At 46.0% G+C, this 21981-nt stretch overlaps 1 protein-coding gene across 1 annotated transcript; it reads right to left on the bottom strand.

Annotated features, from left to right (window-relative positions):
• Positions 1-18176: 18176 nt before the first annotated feature.
• LOC123107315 (protein NLP3-like) lies at positions 18177-21305 on the bottom strand. Its single transcript, XM_044529297.1, has 3 exons — positions 19709-21305; positions 19554-19601; positions 18177-19407 (listed from the first exon to the last, which is right to left on the bottom strand). Exons 1-3 carry the CDS (start codon positions 20582-20584, stop codon positions 18820-18822), a joined length of 1512 nt encoding a protein of 503 aa, XP_044385232.1. The 5' UTR covers positions 20585-21305; the 3' UTR covers positions 18177-18819.
• Between the last annotated feature and the right edge of the window lie 676 nt (positions 21306-21981).

Here is a 21981-nt window from a genome sequence, read left to right as displayed (position 1 = left end):
ACGACAAGCATGTACTTGCCCCATCTGGCTCTCTGACCAACATCAGCTGACCTAGCCTTTGATTGGATGAGGTATTAGGGTCTTCAACTTCTCCTTCGTAGCCTTCAACACCACAGCGTTTGCCTGCTTATGCATGTTGTCAATGCTCTTGAACTGAGAGCACACCTCCATGATCTTTGCTAACTTGGTGCAGTCACCGAGCGAGCAACCAAGGAGGAATGCCCTCCATCCAATGTCGTTGGGGAAGGGGTTGGCGATGGGTTCATGGCGATGGAGAGGTGATGAGACAGAGAGATAGAGCTGTGGAAGAGGAGACGCTAGAAGACAGAAAGACATAGATGGTTGGGAGAGGTAGTGGAGTGTAGTGATAGATAAGTAGGGGCTTTGGAGTAGGTGCATGGGATGAATGAATGTTGATATTTGATCAACATCTACAGTGATTGTGGCCAAACAATTCTACATACCTCATTGATATTGCTCATATGTGTGTTGCATTTCTCCCTTCATTGAATTTCATTCATGTTTTCCATAATGCAGATCGACTAGACTACTTTGGAGAGCTCCCAGAGTAAGGAGATAGCTGTGGCCGACAAGAAGGGCAAGGCGGTGGTGGAACTTGGCAGTGCCCCGAAGCGGCGGAAGAACGACAACCATTTCCATGAGGAGGTTGCCCCAACCCACTTCTGTAAGGTTGAGTGCAGCCAAGCTTGAGTGCTTGCAAATGCCACTGGAGTTCACCAAGCACTTTGCCTCCGTCTTAGTGAATTCATGCTCAAGACGAACATCGGCTACGCCTAGAGAGTGATGGTCTCGATGTTCAGTGTTAGGCTCACGCTTGATAAGGGTTGCACCCCCTTCGCCATTTTTCACCAGATCAGGATCGGGTACCTCTTCACCTTCAAGCTGGTGACTCCCAACACCCTGAAGGCGATCGACAAGGCCTTTGCCATGGATGCCTAGGAAGTTCTCTCTGCACCAAAGACTTTTGCATAGATCGTTTGAGACTTTGCCGCAACTGCTTAAGGGTTTAACTGTGTGTTTAAGACTCGAGTTTAAGGGTTAATGGCATTGCCTATTTATCTCTATCGTGTTTGTGAGTGTGCTAGTAACCTCACTAATCTGAAAGGAGGTTACTAGACAACATGTGTTGCATCTAACTAAACACCACATACTCTGCATCTGCCTAGAACAATCCCACAACCAAACACCGTCCGTGCATTTCTTCGCAGCCACACAGGGGAGGATGCATAATATCAGACTATATGCGCAACATGGTTTTTAGACTGTATTCACTGAACCAGGCCCAACTGAGTCACATATGCAAGGGGCAAAAATTAGGGCATTCTACCAAACACGCCTGTAGCGTACGGTAATAATCTTCTTCCAGAAGCAAAGCATGCTAGAGGAGCCGAGGTGACCTGGGGAATCCGTCTTGCGGTACAGGAGGAGGGCACACGGTTTCCGCAACTCGCAATAGTTTGGTGGCTCATTGTCCGGTATGTCGACGACCTCGAGCACACACCTTGCGGGGCTAGGGGCTCCCTGGTTGCGTCGGGAAAAGCAAGAGGTTGTGGACTGTGCCGAACCAGAGGAAAACAATAAATAAAATACGAGCAAAAATCGCCTTTTATTTGACTTATCAAATAAAATTCAGTTTTATTTGATAAGACAATTAATAGATGAGTATCAAGTAAGTGTAAAATTCTATTTTTTACACAATCACATTAATACGAATAGGTAAATCATGGACAATGATCTAGTTTATATAGAAATGATTAAGGAGGACTATTACTATGTATTGTCAGTGTATTCACAAGGGAATCTCATGCCACTGGAGAATGCTATTTTTGAGAAAATGTAGCTCATTCGATATAGAAGTCACTGAAAATTATAGTTCACAAATAAGTGATGCCTGGGTCACATTTAGTTCCATGAAGCCATCATATTGACAAGTATTGCCTACTCTATATGAAGTTAAAAAACGCGGCTCGTTGCTTGATAAAGAAAATTTAGGACATTTAAGGGTGCATCCATACAACGAACACATACAAATGTAACAGTTTGATGAGCAAAGACACTAAACACTCCACCAATGCATAAATACAGTTGTACTATTGCACTTCCAAACAGGATGTAGCTGCGATTAACTCTGGAAACAGAGCAATATTGACCCACAGACCAAGCAAGAAGAGTTTAGCACAATAGTACAACTATGATAATCCACACAAAAAAATAGTACAACTAGACAGGCTACAACAACATTCACCACCCATGAGAAAGCATAACTCGGATCTCAGAGAGAAATACCAAATGCAGAGTCCTATCCATAGTGCTACATGAGTGCTGAACAGTTGGATCGACAAGAATGGCCGCTGTCGGTGTCAAAACCGGCGGATCTCGGGTAGGGGGTCCCGAACTGTGCGTCTAGGCCGGATGGTAATAGGAGGCAAGGGACACGAAGTTTTACCCAGGTTCGGGCCCTCTCGATGGAGGTAAAACCCTACGTCCTGCTTGATTAATATTGATGATATGGGTAGTACAAGAGTAGATCTACCACGAGATCGGAGAGGGTAAACCCTAGAAGCTAGCCTATGGTATGATAGTTGTTCTGTATGTTGTCCTACGGACTAAAACCCTCTGGTTTATATAGACACCGGAGAGGGTTAGGGTTACACAAAGTCGGTTACAATGGTAGGAGATCTACATATCCGTATCGCCAAGCTTGCCTTCCACGCCAAGGAAAGTCCCTTCCGGACACGGGACGAAGTCTTCAATCTTGTATCTTCATAGTCCAGGAGTCCGACTGAAGGTATAGTCCGGCCATCCGGACACCCCCTAATCCAGGACTCCCTCAGTAGCCCCCGAACCAGGCTTCAATGATGATGAGTCCGGCGTGCAGATTGTCTTCGGCATTGCAAGGCGGGTTCTCCTCCAAATTCCGTGTACCTGTTGAATAAAGTCCGGTTTCTTGTAAATGTTGAGCTCCTTGGCTTCTACGCCCAATAATGGCCGTCTCCCACGTGTCAAACGAATACGAAAAGTCTGAGTGTTTTTACATCCACACCCCTAGCCACGTAAATGAGCCGCCCATTTAAGGGGACGAGGATTTAGATCCAAACCACGCCTTCTCCCCTTCGCGAGTATTCATTAGAGCGCATCCGACAAAGGTCCATACCACCATGGCCAGCCGTCGCAACTCCTCCTTTCGCCCTTCCAGCCCTCAGCCTGGATATTAGGAGAGATGCTCCATCCCACATAGCGAGCTAGTGACGCTCCAGACCAAGGGATTTCTCCCCCCGGCCTATATGGTCCCGGTTCGAGCCAGTCTTGCCATCTATAATGGCGGAGAGCAAGCGGAGAGTGCCCCTAATCCCTCCAAAGGAGAGCGGATGTGCCTCCTCCCTTATTTAATAAGAGGGCTCGGATTTCCAATCCATCCATTTCTCCGGGGGCTCATGGAGTTCTATGGCCTCTAGCTACACAATCTCACGCCTGCCTCCGTATTGCATATCGCGGGCTTCGTAGCCCTCTGCGAGCTGTTCTTGGGTGTTGAGACTCATTTCGGGCTGTGGAAAGAGCTATTCTGCCTTGTGCCCCGTTCTCAGAAGGGGTCGATATTTCAAGTGGGCGGAGCCGAAGTGTGGCGCATCGCCGGGACCAGATATCTATCCGGAACCCCAAAGAAGGCGTCCGAGGACTGGCCTTCGGAATGGTTTTACATAGAGGACGTCCCGCTGCCGGATCCTGTCCGGATCGGCCTCCCTGAGTTCGACAGTGCTCCATTAAAGAAGCGCCTAAGTTGGCGTCCACGGAGCCCTCAGAGGGAAAGTGACAAGGACGTCCGTTACCTGATGGGCCGGATAAGACTGTTAGCTCATTCCGGACTGACCATGATCGGGGTCATGGTCGCATGCATCATGCGAGGGGTGCAGCCGCTACAGTACAGAGGCCACGCCATGTGGGATTTCAATGGGGAGGACGACGCCACCCGCTACGGCCGTAAGGGACCGGATTCGGCTGCGGCCCTAACAAAGACCTTGTCCGCTTTGTACAAGGGAGAAGAGGAGGAATTTCTCCGCGTCAACCCATAGGGTGGATTCTCTATGTACAAACCCCCAAGCTGGGTAAGTGGTTTACTTGCCCATCCATTTTATATTCCCATTGTTAAATATTCAGTCTAACGACTTTAACGCAGGAACTACGCCAGGCTGTTAAAGAAATAAACAACCCTCCTCCATAACCCGAGGACCCAGGACGGTCCCTCGACCTGGCCTCTCAAGAGGATCCGGACTTATCTATGGAGTTGATTGACGGAGTGTTCCGTCAATTGAGCAAGGACAATGCCTTGGTGGCCATTACGGACGATTACCTAGGGCTAATCCCGGCCTCCCAGGTAACTGAGATCGAAGTCCCAATACCCCGAATAGGGGTCCGTCCTCTCGTGTTTTCAGTTTCCTGATTACAATCGAGCTTTGCAGGGGAGGTTTTTGAGACGGGAGGCCGAACCTGCGGTGACAAGCCAACAAGGGGCCGCAGGGCCCCGTGGGCAGAAAAGAAGTGTAGTCCGGACCGATGCGTCAGCGCAAAGGTATGGCGCGCCCCCTTATCCCAGGTGTTATACCTTCAAGGCATATTAACACTCGTGCTCTCTTCAGGACAAAGAGACCTCGCCGGACTATATCCAGAGAGGCTGCCAATCGCGCCTCCACCAGCCAGGCTCCAAAGCCTGGTCCGGAGGCGGAGGCGAACACAAGGCGCGCACCGGACGCTCCTCCGACGGAGGATGTGGACAGGTTGTCTGCCACCAACTCTGAGGTGGAGAGTGCCATGAACCACAGGCGTCGCCGGACAGTTCTTCGCGACGCTTGTTTCTCCCGAGAGGCATTAGATGCCTTCAATTCGGGAGATGCGTACCTCCGGGCCGCTCAAAATGGTCTAGCCAGAGCCACGGAGCAATATGTAAAAGACATATGGGTAAGAACATTTTGGTAATTATATATATATATACCGGTAGCCCCCGAGACTTTAAACAGTTAGAATAACTGATTTAAGGATCATTTGTTATGCAGGTTCTTACAGAAAAGAATTTCCTACTTTCCCAGGAGCTGGAAGAGTGCAAAGCCCAACTTGAGGCCGCACTAGCCGCGGCAGGGGAGCCCAAGGAGACCCCCTCTCGTAATATACACTTCAAAAGATAAGTATTTTGCGAAGCACGACATGGGTGCGAATCTGACAAATGAATTTGCAGATGGCGCCGGATTGAGTCCAGAAAGGCAACAACTCCTACGTCAGCTGAAGGTTGGTGAGAAGGTGCTGACAAAGGTGAGGCGGGAGAAGAACAATCTCCAAGCTGGGTGTCGACCTGAAAGATGTTCGTGCCCAGCTGTCAGACTCCGTTAAGGAGAATCAGCGGCTTCGACGCGGCATATTTAGTAAGTGCTTGAACGAACCTTTGAAAAAAAAGGTCCGGCGGGAAAGTCGACTAACAGAGTAATGTCTGTAGGTGTGCTAACAGGTCGTCCTGCAGAGGAGATGCCCGGTTCTATGGGTGACCTTCTTCCCGAGCTCTCGCAACTGCTCGAGCGAGTTCGGCAGGCGATGCAAGGCGTCGCCCAGGCCTTGTGGCCATCCATCTCCATGCCCGAAGGTCTTGGAGAGCTTGCGGAGAAGCTAAAGGGAGCACGGCGGCGCTTCCGATTGTGGAAGATATCGGCCTGCCGTCAAGGCGCTAGGGAGGCTTGGGCCATGGTGAAGACGCGGTACACAAAGGCTGACCCCAACCACATGGTCGAGGTCGGTCCTGTGGGGCCCGATGGGAAGGAGATCCCTGTAAGCTTAGTATACGACCAAGTAGAATTGGCCGCAAAGTATTCCCAGCAGGACTGTAAATTAGACAGCCTGTTAGATGGTATTGAAGAGGAATACAATCAGTCAGAATGACTATGTAATTTAATTGACATTTATAATGCCTTCTAGCCGGATTGTAGATCGTTTGTCATGGCCGACCTTTTCGCTTCAGCCTCGGGACCCGACGGTCCGGAGTGTGTCCGAATTCTCATGCGGTTATATAAGAACCGGGGAATGCATGGAGACCAGGCGTAGGGGTCATTAGTGTGTGAACAGACAAGTGCCCGACTAGTTATGTTATATTACATGATTAGTAAGAAATATCCTCCAGGGAGAATAGTTCCATTAGGGATTCCTTTCCCTGGGAGGCATGCCCTAAAGTGCATGCCCATTCTGCGAAAAAGACGCAGAAAAAAGCATCTGGGGGCGCATAAATAAATAAGTGAAATGATCATCTTTTAGGTCACCGACCGAATATTCCCTTAAGAATGCTAGCTTTCGGCTTCACCCAGTCTGAGGTACACATCCGACTGATCCGGCAGTAACAATCGCAGAGGTGCTCCCTTTACCACCTAGCTGAATAATCGGGAACGTAGGGGTAAGCACAGGAGCCAGGTGTAGGATCTAGAAGTACATGTGTCTAGAGGGGGGTGATTAGACACATAATGCTCAAGTTGCAATTTTTAAGCTTTTTCGGTTTAAGTGGAGTTTAGGCACAATTTCAACACACACAATACATATCAAGCAAGCATGCAAAGAGTATATGAGCAATGGAATGTAAAGCATGCAACTTGCAAGAATGTAAAGGGAAGGGTTTGGAGAGATCAAACACAATTGGAGACACGGATGTTTTTTCCGTGGTTCGGATAGGTGGTGCTATCCTACATCCACGTTGATGGAGACTTCAACCCACGAAGGGTAACGGTTGCGCGAGTCCACACAGGGCTCCACCCAAGGGCAACAGTTGCACGAGTCCACATAGGGCTCCACCCATGAAGGGTCCATGAAGAGGCAACCACCCACAAAGGGTCCACGAAGAAGCAACCTTGTCTATCCCACCATGGCCATCGCCCACACAGGACTTGCCTCACTAGCGGTAGATCTTCACGAAGTAGGCGATCTCCTTGCCCTTACAAACTCCTTGGTTCAACTCCACAATCTTGTCGGAGGCTCCCAAGTGACACCTAGCCAATCTAGGAGACACCACTCTCCAAGAAGTAACAAATGGTGTGTAGGTAATGAACTCCTTGCTCTTGTGCTTCAAATGATAGTCTCCCCAACACTCAACTCTCTCTCATAGGATTTGGATTTGGTGGAAAGAGGGTTTGAGTGGAAAGCAACTTGGGAAGGCTAGAGATCAAGATTCATATGGTAGGAATGGAATGTCTTGGTCTCAACACATGAGTAGGTGGTTCTTTCTCAGAACATATGAGTTGGAATGGTGTGTGTTCTGATGGCTCTCTCATCGAATGAGAAGGAGGTGGAGGGGTATATATAGCCTCCACACAAAATCCAACCGTTACACAATTTTCCAATATCGGTGGGACCGAATCAATAAACTCGGTCGGACCAAAAATGTAAACCTAGTGACCGTTAGAGATTTCGGTGGGACCGACTGGATCAACTCGGTGGGACCGATGTGCTAGGGTTAGGGTAAATCCAAAACTCGGTTTGACCGATTACTCAAACTCGGTGGGACCGATTTGGGTAATAAGTGAAACTGAGATTTGGCCAAGCAAACTCGGTGGAACCGATTGCATATCTCGGTGGGACCGAGAATATTGCAATGGGTAATAGAGAGTTTGCAAGCCCATCTCGGTGAGACCGAGATCCCATCGGTGAGACCGAAATGATTAGGGTTTGGCAGTGGCTTATGACAAGTGAAACTCGGTGGCGCCGGATAGGAAGAATCGGTAGGACCGAGTTTGGCTTAGGGTTTAGGTCATATGTGGAAGTGGGAAAGTAGCTGAGGATTTTGGAGCATATCATTAAGCACATGAAGCAAGAGGCTCATTAAGCAACACCTCATCCCTCCTTGATAGTATTGGCTTTTCCTATGGACTCAATGTGATCTTGGATCACTAAAACGTAAAATGAAGAGTCTTGAGCTTGAAGCTTTAGCCAATCCTTTGTCCTTAGCATCTTGAAGGAGTTCCCACAACCTTTAGTCCATGCCACTCCATTGTTGAACTTACCTGAAACATGCTAGATAGAAATGTTAGTCCAACAAGAGATATGTTGTCATCAATTATCAAAACCACCTAGGGAGCACTTGTGCTTTCAATCTCCCCCTTTTTGGTAATTGATGGCAACATACATCAAAGCTTTAGATAAAGATGTAAAGAACAGCAAGTAAAGCTTTGGAAGGACATGTAACGAGCATAGGCTCCCCCTACATGTATGCACTCATGTAAATATGAAATATAGAGGCATGTGAGAGCATAACCATGACAGAGTAGGCAATGTGTTACATGCATCTTGGCCATATGCATCAGAGCAAAAGATTATCAAGGAAAATACCTTCATGCTCATGAGTCCTTCTTGCAAACAGTATGTACATAAGCAAGAACTCCTCATACTCATGATTTTGATGCATATACTTACCTTGTGGTCTTGAGTTGGCTTAGGATGGAATGGACCTGCACAAACAAGGTTAGATAACACAGGTACATCCACTAGCCAGAGCAAACAAAAGAAACCACAAGAATACCAAGACTGGGATGACATGTAGAGAGTGAGTACAAGGTACCACATTGAATTCAACATGTCCCAAGAATAAAGATATGCAATGAATTTGACTGATTTCTTTCCTTAGGTGTCTTGCTCCCCCTGAATCGTACATGGGATATTGGGAGAAGATAGGAAACAGAAAATCAGAGCTGAAAGATATGAATAGAACTTAATTCAAATGAGTTCATATGAACATGTCTTTCCCCCAAAAAGACATGTGGCATCTCTCCTCTTGAACATCAAGCATCTAGGATCCTTGAGTATTCTCTCCCCGTTGGAGATTTCTTTCTCCCCCTTAATATATGGGATCCTTGAGTGTTCTCTCCCCCTTAGTACTTTCTCCTTTGTAGGTGATAAGCTTTTGATGTGATCTCTCTCTCCCTGATGATAAGCTTTGATGTGATCTCTCTCTCCCCCTTTGACATCAATTTCCAAGAAGGTTTTTCCTGGAATCCGTCGAATAGGTTTGGTCCTTGAGATTCAGTACAAAGCAGGGAATAAAACTGTGATGCTTGTAGAGTACAAGATTCATTGAGTGGAGCTGGATCAGAAGAAATATAGAATATGTGGCAAACTGTTTTTCCTGTTGCGAAATCGGTGGCACCGAGTGCCATGTTTCGGTAGTACTGAAGGGATTCGGTTGGACCGAAAATGGCATTTCGGTGAAACCGAGTTCATCACAGAGAAAAACACTTGTCACCTCAGCTCACTAGTCAAGTAAGATCTCACAAGATTTGTAATGAATTTGATGCAGAAATATGCAGAACAAGAACCAAAAAAGAAAAGAGTGAAAGTTTCTAGATGAAGTTTTTGTTTTTGTTTGAAACAGAAGGAAACAAATATGCAAGGGACAAATGCAATAACTCAGAAAAGAACATAAGAGAACTTCATCTAGAATTGGGCGGTGACATAGTCACCTATGTTAGAGTATATTGACTTAGGAGTCAAGTGAGAACACTTGATCATAGGTCATACTCATCGTTTAAGCTCAAAATGGGGTTACCATTTTTCGTTTAAGCATCTTGATGTATTCACATCTTGTTGAGTTGCTTTGACTCATGTCTTGGAGTAAAGCTTCTCTAAGATGGAATAACATACCTTGGGTGGTGGTGTGGTTCTTGCTCATGTAGTTGAACTTGTGTGGGTGCTCAAGGTTGATGTAGTTCATCAAGAGTTGGGAGCACCACTTGGAGTTTGAGTTCATCTACCTACATGGGTTAGTTCTTGCAAGGAAGAGCACTTGTGTATCCAAAAATGACAATCATGAAGCTTAACATCGAATTTGTCAAAGGATATGTTTGAGTGGTTTTGTGCTTCCCTGTCTTCAACCACTATTGTGTAGAGTCTTGGTGATGTAGAGATTGCTCAAGATATGAGTGAGTCGCAATCTCATGGAATTAGATTCAACCAAGCACCTACATGGGTTAGACAACATGCAAGGTGCAAATATATCCAAGACATAAGATAGTTATCATAAGAGATATATCATGGATTAGTTATAAGCTCATGTCTTGCATGTATCCAATGGAGTTTCTACTCCAAGTTCGAAGCATCAATGATGTTCAATTCTCCTCTCAACCTGCAAAACACTTTCTCATCAAGTGGTTTAGTAAATATATCCGCTAATTGCTTGTCGGTGCGAACATGCTTAAGATTGATGTCACCCTTAGCAACATGATCTCGAATGAAATGATGACGAACTTCAATATGCTTAGTTCGAGAATGTTGTACAGGATTATGAACAATTTTGATAGCACTTTCATTGTCACAAAGCAGTGGAACATGTTTCACATAAATCCCATAATCTTTAAGAGTTTGGGTCATCCAAAGTAATTGAGCACAACATGAACCACCGGCAATGTATTCCGCTTCGGCGGTGGATAAGGATACCGAGTTTTGTTTCTTGGAAGACCAAGACACAAGAGATCTGCCAAGAAATTGACAAGTACCCGAAGTGGACTTTCTATCAACCTTGTCTCCGGCATAATCCGAGTCAGAATAGCCAACAAGATCAAAAGAAGACCTCTTAGGATACCAAATGCCAAAATTTGGTGTATGGATTAAATATCTCACTATCCTTTTCACAGCCTTAAGATGACAATCTTTAGGAGCATCTTGATATCGTGCACACATGCACACACTTAGCATAATATCGGGACGTGAAGCACATAGGTATAACAATGAACCAATCATAGAGCGATAAACCTTTTGATCAACAGGTTCACCATCTTTGGTCAAATCATTATGTCCACTAGTAGGCATGGGTGTAGACATACCTTTGCATTCTTGCATATTGAACTTCTTGAATAAGTCCTTGGTGTACTTTGTTTGAGAGACAAATGTACCTTCCTTAGTTTGCTTGATTTGCAACCCGAGAAAGAATTTGAGTTCACTCATCATAGACATCTCAAACTTCTCTGACATTAGCTTTCCAAACTTTTCACTAAAGAGAGGGTTAGTTGAACCAAATATGATATCATCAACATAAATTTGGCATACAAATAGTTCTCCATTAACCCTTTTAGTAAAAAGAGTAGAATCAATTTTACCAATTTCAAAACCACTTGTAGTAAGGAACTTGGTCAAGCATTTATACCATGCTCTAGGAGCTTGTTTAAGACCATAAAGAGCTTTGTGAAGTTTGTAAACATGATTTGGTTTCTTAGGATTGACAAAGCCGGGAGGTTGTTTGACATAAACTTCCTCCTCTATTTCACCATTTAGAAAAGCACTTTTAATGTCCATTTGGTACAAGGTGATATTATGGTGATTAGCATAGGCAAGTAAGATGCGAATGGACTCAAGTCTAGCAACGGGAGCATACGTCTCACCATAGTCCATACCTTCGACTTGTGTGTACCCTTGGGCGACGAGACGTGCTTTGTTGCGAACCACTTGTCCATCTTCATCTTGCTTGTTGCGAAACACCCATTTGGTACCAATGATGTTGTGGTTGTTGTCGGGCTTCTCAACCAATGTCCAAACTTGGTTTCTCTCAAAATTATGTAGCTCTTCATGCATAGCGTTTATCCAATCCGGATCTTCCAATGCTTCTTCAACCTTCATTGGTTCAATGCTAGAGATGAATGAATAGTTTTCACAAAAGTTAGCTAAACGAGTTTTTGAGCGAGTGATTCTCCCGGTTTGTATATCATTGAGGATTTGCTCGACGGGATGATCTTTGGCAATTCTTGCTCGAACTCGTGAGAGCTTTTGCTTGGGTCTTCGTTGAACATCTTCTTCATCTTGTTCTTCTTCTTGGCCTTCTTCATTGTTGACGTCGTCGTTCTCTTGTCGTGGTGGAGAAGGAGGTTGTTGATGTTCATCTTGACGTACTTCCTCGTTTTCTTCATCTTGGTGTGTCCCACTTGTGGATGCTTCCGTGTCGATTCTTGGTTCACCTTGTCGTGAAGTAGAAGCTTCCACTTGGACGGATGAAGTACTCTCCTTCACCTCCGTTGGACGAATTTTGCCGATGGACAAGTCTTGAATTGCTTCTGAAGAGTCTTTGTCTCCTACATCAATTGGCAATTGCTCTACTTGCGAGCCATTAGATTCATCAAACTTCACATCTACCGTCTCTTCAACCTTTCGGGTGAAATTGTTGTAGACACGGTAAGTGTGAGAGTTTGAGCCATAGCCAAGTAGAAAACCTTCATGAGTTTTAGGAGCAAACTTTGAACGACGATGCTTATCAAGAATGTAGCACTTTGAGCCGAATACTCGAAAGTATCCAACTTGGGGTTTGTTACCGGTGAGAAGCTCGTATGCCGTCTTGCCGAGTAGCTTGTGAAGATATAAGCGATTTGTTGCGTGACAAGCTGTCTCAACCGCTTCTGCCCAAAAGTGCTTTGGCGTCTTGTATTCATCAAGCATCGTTCTTGCCATTTCGATGAGCGTCCGGTTCTTCCTCTCAACAACTCCATTTTGTTGAGGTGTGTACGTAGCCGAGAACTCGTGTGAAATCCCTTCTTCGTCAAGAAAGGTGTCCACATTTGCGTTCTTGAACTCCGTTCCGTTGTCACTCCGAACCTTCTTGATCTTCACATCAAACTGATTTTGGGCCTTCCTAGCGAAGTTTCTGAAGATCTTCTGGACCTGCGACTTGTCATTAAGAAAGAACACCCACGTAAATCTTGAAAAATCATCAACTATAACTAGACCAAAAGAATTTCCACCGAGACTCTTGTAGGCGTTGGGACCAAAAAGATCCATGTGAAGTAGCTCGAGTGGCCTCCTTGTGGTCATGATGTTCTTCACGGGATGTCTTCCTCCAACCTGTTTACCTGCTTGACAAGCACTGCAAAGTCTATCCTTATCAAATATGACATCGTTAACTCCAAGGATATGATTTCCTTTAATAAGCTTGTCAAGGTTTCTCATGCCAACGTGACCTAGTCGTCTATGCCACAACCAACCTTTTGAGGATTTAGCAACAAAGCAAGTTTTAGGTTGTGCCTTTTTAGAGAAATCGACAATGTAAAGATCACCTCTACGCATACCCGTAAAGACCATTTTATGATTGTCTCGACGAAATACTTGGCAATCTACCTCAGTAAATAGGACATTCAAACCGAAATCAGCAAGTCTAGATACTGAAAGTAAGTTGTAGCCAAGAGATTCAACGAGCATGACATTTTGAATGGAACTATCATGTGAGATGGCCACCTTACCAAGGCCAACCACTTTACCCTTTGAATTATCACCAAAGGTGACATATTTTCGAGGGCCGTTGTTTTCAGCAAGCTCACGAAACATCTCTTCATCTCCGGTCATATGATCAGTACATCCACTATCAAGAACCCATTCCTTTCCTCCTGATTCATATCCCCGAAGATTTGCCATAAGACCAAAATGTCTCATTGCATCATCAAGATCGAAGTCACTATCATCATCATCATAATATTCATGTTCATCATGATCTTGTGACTCATCATTTCCTAGAGAGGGTAATTCATTAGATAAATGATCAAAGTGGTTACTTTTATGAATTCTTATAGCTTCGAATATGATATCATTAATGATTCCAACATCTCCTTTAGCATGCTTAAGATTGGCAAGTTCAAACAGATATTTACCAAAACTAGGATCACTAGAGTTCATCTTACTCAAGGCAATAGATTTATGGAGAATTTCATCCAAAGTTTTCAAGGAATAATCGGGAAATCGTTCCTCAAGAAATTTCCATATGGTATAGGCACAATTGTGAGTAGGCAAACTGGCAATCAAATTTTTGGGCAATCCTCTAATGATGAGCTCAATAGTTCTAAGATTGCGAATCATGTCAATATCTTCATCTAGGGTAGGATGCAAAGGATCAATATGAGGTGCACAAGGGCTGGCAATATACTTGTTCAAATGATATTGATTGAAGATTACAAGCATCTCATTTTTCCACTCATGGAAATACTCTCCATCAAGAATAGGCACTCTATGTCTAAGACTCCCTAGAGTAGACACATCCATCTTCCTCCAATGGTGATTAAACCAAGGCAATGGAGACCAAAGCTCTGATACCACTTGTAGGATCTAGAAGTAGATGTGTCTAGAGGGGGGTGATTAGACACATAATGCTCAAGTTGCAATTTTTAAGCTTTTTCGGTTTAAGTGGAGTTTAGGCACAATTTCAACACACACAATACATATCAAGCAAGCATGCAAAGAGTATATGAGCGGCGGAATGTAAAGCATGCAACTTGCAAGAATGTAAAGGGAAGGGTTTGGAGAGATCAAACGCAATTGAAGACACGGATGTTTTTCCCGTGGTTCGGATAGGTGGTGCTATCCTACATCCACGTTGATGGAGACTTCAACCCACGAAGGGTAACGGTTGCGCGAGTCCACACAGGGCTCCACCCAAGGGCAACAGTTGCGCGAGTCCACATAGGGCTCCACCCATGAAGGGTCCACGAAGAAGCAACCACCCACAAAGGGTCCACGAAGAAGCAACCTTGTCTATCCCACCATGGCCATCGCCCACACAGGACTTGCCTCACTAGCGGTAGATCTTCACGAAGTAGGCGATCTCCTTGCCCTTACAAACTCCTTGGTTCAACTCCACAATCTTGTCGGAGGCTCCCAAGTGACACCTAGCCAATCTAGGAGACACCACTCTCCAAGAAGTAACAAATGGTGTGTAGGTAATGAACTCCTTGCTCTTGTGCTTCAAATGATAGTCTCCCCAACACTCAACTCTCTCTCATAGGATTTGGATTTGGTGGAAAGAGGGTTTGAGTGAAAAGCAACTTGGGAAGGCTAGAGATCAAGATTCATATGGTAGGAATGGAATGTCTTGGTCTCAACACATGAGTAGGTGGTTCTTTCTCAGAACATATGAGTTGGAATGGTGTGTGTGTTCTGATGGCTCTCTCATCGAATGAGAAGGAGGTGGAGGGGTATATATAGCCTCCACACAAAATCCAACCGTTACACAGTTTTCCAATCTCGGTGGGACCGAATCAATAAACTCGGTCGGACCGAAAATGTAAACCTAGTGACCGTTAGAGATTTCGGTGGGACCGACTGGATCAACTCGGTGGGACCGATGTGCTAGGGTTAGGGTAAATCCAAAACTCGGTGGGACCGATTTGGGTAATAAGTGAAACTGAGATTTGACCAAGCAAACTCGGTGGAACCGATTGCATATCTCGATGGGACCGAGAATATTGCAATGGGTAACAGAGAGTTTGCAAGCCCATCTCGGTGAGACCGAGATCCCATCGGTGAGACCGAAATGATTAGGGTTTGGCAGTGGCTTATGACAAGTGAAACTCGGTGGCGCCGGATAGGAAGAATCGGTAGGACCGAGTTTGGCTTAGGGTTTAGGTCATATGTGGAAGTGGGAAAGTAGCTGAGGATTTTGGAGCATATCATTAAGCACATGAAGCAAGAGGATCATTAAGCAACACCTCATCCCTCCTTGATAGTATTGGCTTTTCCTACGGACTCAATGTGATCTTGGATCACTAAAACGTAAAATGAAGAGTCTTGAGCTTGAAGCTTTAGCCAATCCTTTGTCCTTAGCATCTTGAAGGAGTTCCCACAACCTTTAGTCCATGCCACTCCATTGTTGAAGTTACCTGAAACATGCTAGATAGAAATGTTAGTCCAACAAGAGATATGTTGTCATCAATTATCAAAACCACCTAGGGAGCACTTGTGCTTTCACCAGGCAACCCAGCTTGGCCAAAACTTAAGTCATATCGATGCATATAATGGTGAAATAAAAGGTACATGCGGAAGTGTAACACATGTGTTGGGCATGAAGCCCGTATAAATAAGCTTCTGTTAAAAGAAGCCCCCAGGTTTAATGAGTGCGAATAGCACGTCATTTGATGAGCCTTTAAAGGCTATAAGAGAAAGGAAGGGGAGAAGGAGAGAAATGCAAGACAGACAGTATATAAAAAATGGACAGAGGAAGGAGACGAACACAGAGTCCGGCGCTAGGCATAGAATCTTCGGAGACGGGCTGCGTTCCATGGGTTCGGCTCGAGTCGGTTCTCCGATGCATCTCGCAGGCGGTACGCTCCACCAGTCAGGACTTGGTCAATTATGAAGGGACCTTCCCACTTGGGCTTGAGTTTGTCCTTTTTCTTGTCCGGCAGGCGTAGAACTAATTCGCCAACGTTGTAATTTTTGGCCCGTACTTCTCTGCTTTGGTATCTTCGAGCCTGCTGTTGATAGAATGCGGAACGGGCTTTTGCCATGTCACGCTCCTCCTCCAATGCGTCCAAACAGTCCTGCCGGTCGAGCTCGACTTCTCTTTCTTCATACATCCGCACTCGAGGTGAGTCATGAATTATGTCACAAGGCAAAACTGCCTCTGCGCCGTACACCATAAAGAATGGTGTGTATCCGGTGGTGCGATTCGGCGTGGTCTGCAGCCCCCAGAGTACGAAGTCGAGCTCCTCTACCCAGTGCGTGTTAGATTCCTTGAGGGACCGCACTAATCTGGTTTTGATGCCGCTCATGATAAGACAATTTGCACGTTTGACCTGGCCGTTAGTTTGTGGGTGATAGACGGAAGCATAATCGAGCTTGATGCCCATGTTTTTGCACCAGAGTTTTACCTCGTCGGCCGTAAAGTTCGTGCCGTTATCAGTGATGATGCTGTGGGGGACGCCGTAATGGTGTACAACCCCGGATATAAAGTCTATCACCGGTCCGAATTCGGCCGTCTTAACAGGCTTGACTTCTATCCATTTGGTGAACTTATCCACCATGACTAGTAAGTATTTTTGCTTGTGGGTTCCGCCTTTAAGGGGTCCAACCATGTCAAGCCCCCAGACCGCGAAGGGCCAAGTGATGGGAATAGTTTGGAGGGCGGTGGGTGGCATATGGCTTTGGTTTGCAAAGAGCTGGCAACCGACGCATCGTTGGACTAAGTCCTGGGCGTCTGCCCGGGCCGTCGGCCAATAAAAGCCTATACGGAATGCCTTGCTTACAAGGGACCGAGCTGCAACATGATGACCGCCGAGTCCGGCATGAATTTCAGCCAGGAGGTTCCGCCCTTCCTCTTCGGAGATGCACCTTTGAAGGACGCCGGTAGTGCTTTTCTTATAAAGCTCTCCCTCGTGGACTTTGTAGGCTTTGGATCGCCGCACTATGCAGCGTGCCTCATTTTGGTCCTCGAGGAGTTCCTGCCTAGTAAGGTAGGCGAGGAATGGTTCTGTCCATGGGGCGATGACGGCCATTATTACGTGGGCTGAAGGTGTTATTTCATTGGCAGAGCCTCCGATCGTGTCAGAATGTTCGGTGTCGGGCAGAGCGGTTGGGTCCGGGCTGTTATTGTTCGGCTCCCCTTCCCATACTATGGATGGCTTGAACAGCCTTTCCAAGAAGATGTTGGGGGGGACTACATCGCGTTTTGCGCCGATGCGTGCCAGGACATCTGCCGCCTGATTATTTTCCCGGGCTATATGGTGAAATTCAAGCCCTTCGAACCGAGCTGACATTTTTAGGACGGCGTTGCGGTAAGCTGCCATTTTTGGATCCTTGGCATCGAAGTCTTCATTTATTTGGGATATTGCGAGGTTCAAGTCCGCGCGCACCTCTAGGCGTTGAATGCCCATGGATACTGCCATCCAGAGACCATGTAAAAGGGTCTCATATTCGGCTGCATTGTTGGAGTCTGTGTACATAATCTGGAGTACGTATTGAACTGTGTCTCCTATGGGGGACGTCAAAACGACGCCATCCCCTAGTCTGGCCAACATCTTGGAGCCGTCGAAATGTATGATCCAATTTGAATATGTGCCGTACTCTTTAGGGAGTTCGGCCTCCGTCCATTCTGCGACGAAGTCGGCCAAAACTTGCGACTTGATGGCTCGCCGTGGCTTATAAGTTATGTCGAACGGGAGGAGCTCAATGGCCCATTTTGCAATCCGGCCCATTGTGTCATGGTTGTTTATAATATCGTTAAGTGGTACTTCCGAGGCTACTGTTATTGAACACTCTTGAAAGTAGTGTCGTAGCTTCCGGGATGCCATGAATACCGCGTACGCGATCTTTTGATAATGCGGGTACCGTGATTTGCACGGAGTGAGGACAGTGGACACATAATAGACCGACTTTTGAACGGGGAATTTGTGTCCGTCCGTTTCTCGTTCGACGACGAGCACTACGCTTAAAACCTGATGTGTTGCTGCAATGTACTATAGCATTGGTTCGCCAATGTTTGGCGCGGCCAGGACTGGGTTTGTTGCCAATATGGCTTTTATTTCGTGGAGTCCGGCCGTGGCTGCATCCGTCCATTCAAAGTGTTCGGTGCGCCGAAGGAGGCGGTAAAAGGGTGTGGCTTGAGTGGAGGGCCGAGAGCCGCGTTGCCCACAATCTAGTTAAAACCAAGCAAAATGGTGTCACTTCCCACTTGCTGAAGATGCGGCTTTGGGGTCAATCCCATGGTCATCCTTCAAATGCCTCAACAAACAAGAAGTCCCATGCGTTTTTGGGTCGGCTGCGTAGTCCTTGTTGCAATAGTTGCAAATCGCTCGCGCTCCATCCGTCCTCTTGAAGTGATTCCATACTTTTGATCTTGATTTTGATTTTGATCTTGGTACATTTATCGACTGTGTAGAAGGATGGTGTGTGGACAACACTGATGCTTGCTGCAGCATTTCCAGTGTTCCTTCGCATCCTTTTGCTTCTGTCTAGCACCAAAGGTGATTCACAATGCCTACTTTCTGGATTCTGGGCATATGTTTCCTTCAGCTCTTTATTCCCAATCACAGGCATGTCACTGAACTAAGGAGATCCGAAGTCTCCATGAGAAGATGCATTCAAACTGCGCAGATTCTGTTTCATCAGAACTGACATAGACTCCAGAAGCGCCTTCTGCTCACCATCTTCTCGGCAATCTAGTGGCAGGAAAAACTCCAATATGTAAACATCATCACCGGTGTATGAACTCTGCAAGCAAACTGCAATACAATCAGCTAACCCAAATATACGAGCATAGTGTGCCAGGGGATATTTCAGTTTAGAGGCCTGGCTAACATCTTTCGAGAAGCAGAGCATGTTTGAGAGAAATGCGTCTCCAGAAACCCCCTGTCCCTTCTGTAGGCGATGCTCCACACATGCATTCCTAAATCCCCACATATGAGCATCGTCAATATGGAATGCCACATCACAGGTTGAAATGCATACTCCGTGACTGCAACAACCATCAAAATGTAAGCATGAATTCTTGAGGCTACCACCATGGCACATACCATTTCTGTTATTCCAACATGGAACCCAGGTTTGAGCCAAGGGCAGCTTGTGTGTTTCAGAAATAATTGTGATAATTTCCAATATATCAACCAGAGCAGATTGACGGCTGTGATTGAGTATCTTGAAAGGTGAAAGGACAAAAACATTTATTAATTAGAACAACAGTACATCAACTTGATGCTTTCTAAGGTAATAAAATCTTCCTTCTGAAAAACTTTGGAACACCAGTACACTTCCTAGACTATTTTCTTGATCGAAATGCTCACCTGGGCACTTGGGTGGAATGAAATATAAGAACTTGTGAGATTAACTGCCTGTTAACAGAACAAAGTAACGTGATAAGCGATTGCATGTAACCTATACATATGGTACTAGATTGTTACTCTGATAGAACACTGGGTTGGGTGTGAAAGAACCTCACCTCAAGTCCTTTGCATATCAAATCAACCTCAGACTCAAAATTCACCTTCTTTGATATCAGTATAAGTTCAACAACAGCAACACATGACTTTGTATGAGGATCAGACACAGGCAAGGCAATAGCAGCACAAACATTGTAACTCATTGCATGGATAAGCAGTGGATACTCTTTGCTGCTGTAGTACTGAACATTGGGTCTCCATTCTGGAACTTTGAGCCTGAATACCGGACCTGGTAACCCAAATTCCCCTACATTACTGCCTTCAGTAGAGAAGGTATACATCATGGATACGGGCCGCTTCTGAAGAAGCCTGGTATTCCGATGGTCAAGCACGAAAGGTTGTCCTGAAGTGGTAAGCACAGAGCGGCCTTTGTTGTTGACAGGTGCCCAAACCTGAACTAGGAGGCATGAATCAGTGGACTCTTCGAAATATCCGAGAGGATGTATAAGCCTCTCCTTCAACACGGATAAACCATATGTGCTGCCATCATGAAGTAAAGCGTGGAGATGCCACTTACTACCAACACATTCTAGTTTCCTTTGGGAATTATCACCTATACGGAGCAGAACTGGAAGATTGAAGTAAAAGAAGAAGGTAAAGTGAGCTAACGGAAAGGACGCATGCTCACCTTGGATGGTGGCAGGACTGGCATGTGCAGGGATGAGGGCCGTCTGCAAAGGTGACATGCGGTCGTCATCACAATTCTGCAGGCTACCAAACCCCGCTACTGCCATCAGGCTTGGTGGTGGCGGCGACCATGAAATCAGCATCCTACGCGGCGACAGGCATGCCATGACGAGTTGCATCATATCTTTGTCCATGAAGAAGGTGTCAACATCCTTGCCGCTACTACCAGCTGGGAAATCTAAGTCCATGGGAGAAGATGATGCTGTCCCAAGGGAAAGTGCTGGACTAATGAGGGATGAATTGCTGAATGCGAACTGGGGAGGTTTTCAAGTTTCATCAATATATAAACTTGCATCTTCGGGCCTATTCTTCAAAAATAGGCAGGTCAGGTTCGGGCTAAATTTAAAAATCTAGGCCCAATCTCTTAACAGCTTATGAATAAATTGCTTTCTTCAGATGGCATGAAATGGTCAAGCCAGGAAAGTTCAGGCTCAATTTTTGTAGGATTCTTGATCGATCGGCCTATGTCACCTCGACGACTAAACGAGCACTACCATTGGCTAAACTAAAGAGAAATGGCGTCCAAGGAGGCCACAACACCGATAACGACATCCAACCCCTCGCCTGAGTAGGAGGGATAGGCGCGCTCCTCCTCGTCTCCCTCCTCCAGCATCTCGCAAAAATACGGCCGCGTGGCTGCGTGCTGGCCACGAAGGAGCACGCCAGGGCCAGCGCCCGCGACGCCGTGAAGAACGACCCAATTGTAGGAAAAAATATAGCGAATCGCACCGAAAATTCACCCGCGACGCGCGACGGTGTGTAAGCCGGCATCGATGGCGGTGATGACGGGATTGCTGCTGATGAGGCCCGGTCTAAGAGTGGCGGTGGCGCCATGGCCGGATCTGAGTCAGAGAGAGATGGAGAAGGTGGAGTAAGTGGTCTCCGCAATCAAGGTGGAGGAGAGTGTGAGCTGACATGTGGGTCCAAATGAGAAGATGTGGCATAAGCGGTTTTGTGAAGTTTTTTTCTAATAGGAACTGCTGCCCCATGCCGCTAGCTCCTTGGGGCTAGGGGATGGTCTCCGCTTTATTATTCCCCTAACACGCGGTGTTTATAGAGTTTTTTCTATAAATAAAAGCCAATGAGGATAGTCTTTGGATTGGTCTTATTTTTTTGTCTCCGCTTTATTCCCAATGATAGAAATCCTATGAATTTGAAGCACGTGTAGACAACTAGGATAGAGGAGGGCACCGGTGGCACGAATGAGGAGCAAGGGAAAAAGAGGATGACGGCCCAGACGTGAAAAAGGAAAGACGGACACGAGAGAAGGTCCATCCTATTTGATCCGACGTGACGAAAGCATTCAGGCGGCATTAAATCCACCCCATGTATGGGTTTGGTTTGAGGGGTGTTAGACACCCCGGACATATGGGCTAGACATAGGAGGGCCGGTTGAATGATATTTTTTTGTTCGGGTGGTGTCCGAATTATCTACCCGAACATGCTGGCTATCGACCCCTTTAGTCATTTTGCGTTGCCTCTCCCGCTCCGATAATTCTTTTGGAGATTGCTGATGGCATGACCATGGTAAACAAAATGATTTAGAAATATGGTCATAAAAAGTGCTTTGTTTGTTTGTCATGAA

The sequence above is a fragment of the Triticum aestivum genome, chromosome 5A (assembly GCF_018294505.1).
Source record: "Triticum aestivum cultivar Chinese Spring chromosome 5A, IWGSC CS RefSeq v2.1, whole genome shotgun sequence".
Classification (NCBI taxonomy): domain Eukaryota; kingdom Viridiplantae; phylum Streptophyta; class Magnoliopsida; order Poales; family Poaceae; genus Triticum; species Triticum aestivum.
The sequence above is the reverse complement of the archived record's forward strand: the minus strand, read 5'-3'. Positions and strand labels throughout refer to the sequence as shown.